Source organism: Gavialis gangeticus, unplaced genomic scaffold, assembly GCF_001723915.1.
Source record: "Gavialis gangeticus isolate Ggan-Ray unplaced genomic scaffold, GavGan_comp1, whole genome shotgun sequence".
In the NCBI taxonomy this organism is placed as follows: Eukaryota; Metazoa; Chordata; order Crocodylia; family Gavialidae; genus Gavialis; species Gavialis gangeticus.
Window position 1 is genome coordinate 192,704,132 of NW_017728992.1, and position 1,437 is coordinate 192,705,568.

At 40.3% G+C, this 1,437-nt stretch overlaps 1 protein-coding gene across 1 annotated transcript in view; it reads right to left on the minus strand.

Moving 5' to 3' along the window:
- The window catches only part of LRRC6 (leucine rich repeat containing 6), a 79,537-nt gene that overhangs the window by 59,203 nt on the left and 18,897 nt on the right, over positions 1–1,437 (minus strand). The window contains exon 4 of the mRNA XM_019519631.1: positions 1–92. Within this exon, the coding sequence (XP_019375176.1) occupies positions 1–92 (92 nt within the window). The remainder of the gene's footprint in view (positions 93–1,437) is intronic.

Consider the following 1,437-nt stretch of genomic DNA (forward strand, 5'->3'; position numbering starts at 1 on the left):
TTTAAGATGCATGTTGTGTTTTAAGACTTCAATACTGGACAGTTCTCCAATGAAATTTGCTGTCAGGTCAAGTTTCTGCAGTTCTTCACATCCTGTTTGGAAAGATGTTATTTACCTTGAATATGATACGCACACATCTACAGCATTTGGGGCAGAACTGCAGTCTGTATTTGTTTTGCACATATGCATACAATACTTTGTTTTTCAGGATTGGATTTGGGAGAATAATTAACAGCAACTAATTGTTACCGGTTCCTAAGTTTGTTGGTGGTCATAACGCATGTGAAGTGAGAGAAGTTTTACTAAAAATTCACAACCAACCCAAAATTATACAAAATACTGCTAGTTAGATTCCTATAAAAATGTTTGGTGGTCTGTTCTTGCACATTCTCTACAATGAGATGTGTATTGGTGAGTTATAAGACCCACACAGAATTGGGTGCAGAATTCTTAATTGGCTGAATCTGCCCCAATTCGTTAAAAATCAGTCACCGCAAGTAATTTTCTTAGGACATGTGCAGACGTTTCTGGGACCCATTCCAGGGGGATGAGAGGGGTGGGGTGGGGTGGGCAGGCTTGTGGGTCCAGGGGCGGTTGATGGATCTGTGAGGAGGGTGTCCATCCAGAGCCAGGGCCTCTGCCATCCCAGGGCTGGGCTCTGAATATGTATACACATTGGTTTAATAGATTTCATAGACATTAGGGATGGAAGGGACCTCGGAAGATCATCGAGTCCAGCCCCCAAACCCCAATTGGGTTAGATCAGGAACAAGTTAGCCTGATCTATGAAGCGCACCTCCTTAGGCAAACTAAGATTGGGCCAGCCATTTTTGCCTGGTCTAAACTCCCAGAACAAATACACAGTTCACCACTTATATTGTCCTAACCTAGTTAGGTTGATCTAAGTGTAACATTTACACATACCCTAATTAGAGGAAGAAGCAGCTGTATTTTGTGCACTCTTGTTGAGACAGGCAGGAAAAAAAAAGAAAAACTGCTAATGGCTCTGGCAGGGAACAGACTTCGAAATAGCCTTTGAAGGGACACATGCCAACCCATAGCTTTTTTGAAAATGAATTATTTTAACTTAAGATAATTTCAAGGATAAAACAAACCAAGAAAAATACTGGTCTAATTATGGCAGAGCGACAAGAGTTCTTAGGAGGTCAGGACAAATGGCAGACTTTATGATTTTATACTTCTTTTCTTAGCTGATACTATTTGTGTATAGGAGCCATGTAAGTAAAACTGGGCTTCTCTCACAGTTTCTAGACTTCTAAATTAAATATGCATGGCAATTAAAATTGCTAACTTTTAACATTGTGGCATTTCTCCTTGAGTGAGCTGGTCTGAAGGTGCAAATGTTGCTGAACCTCTGGGGGAAAATAAAAAAGTCATGGATACTAAAATATCTACACTGTAAACTGAAATTTGGGA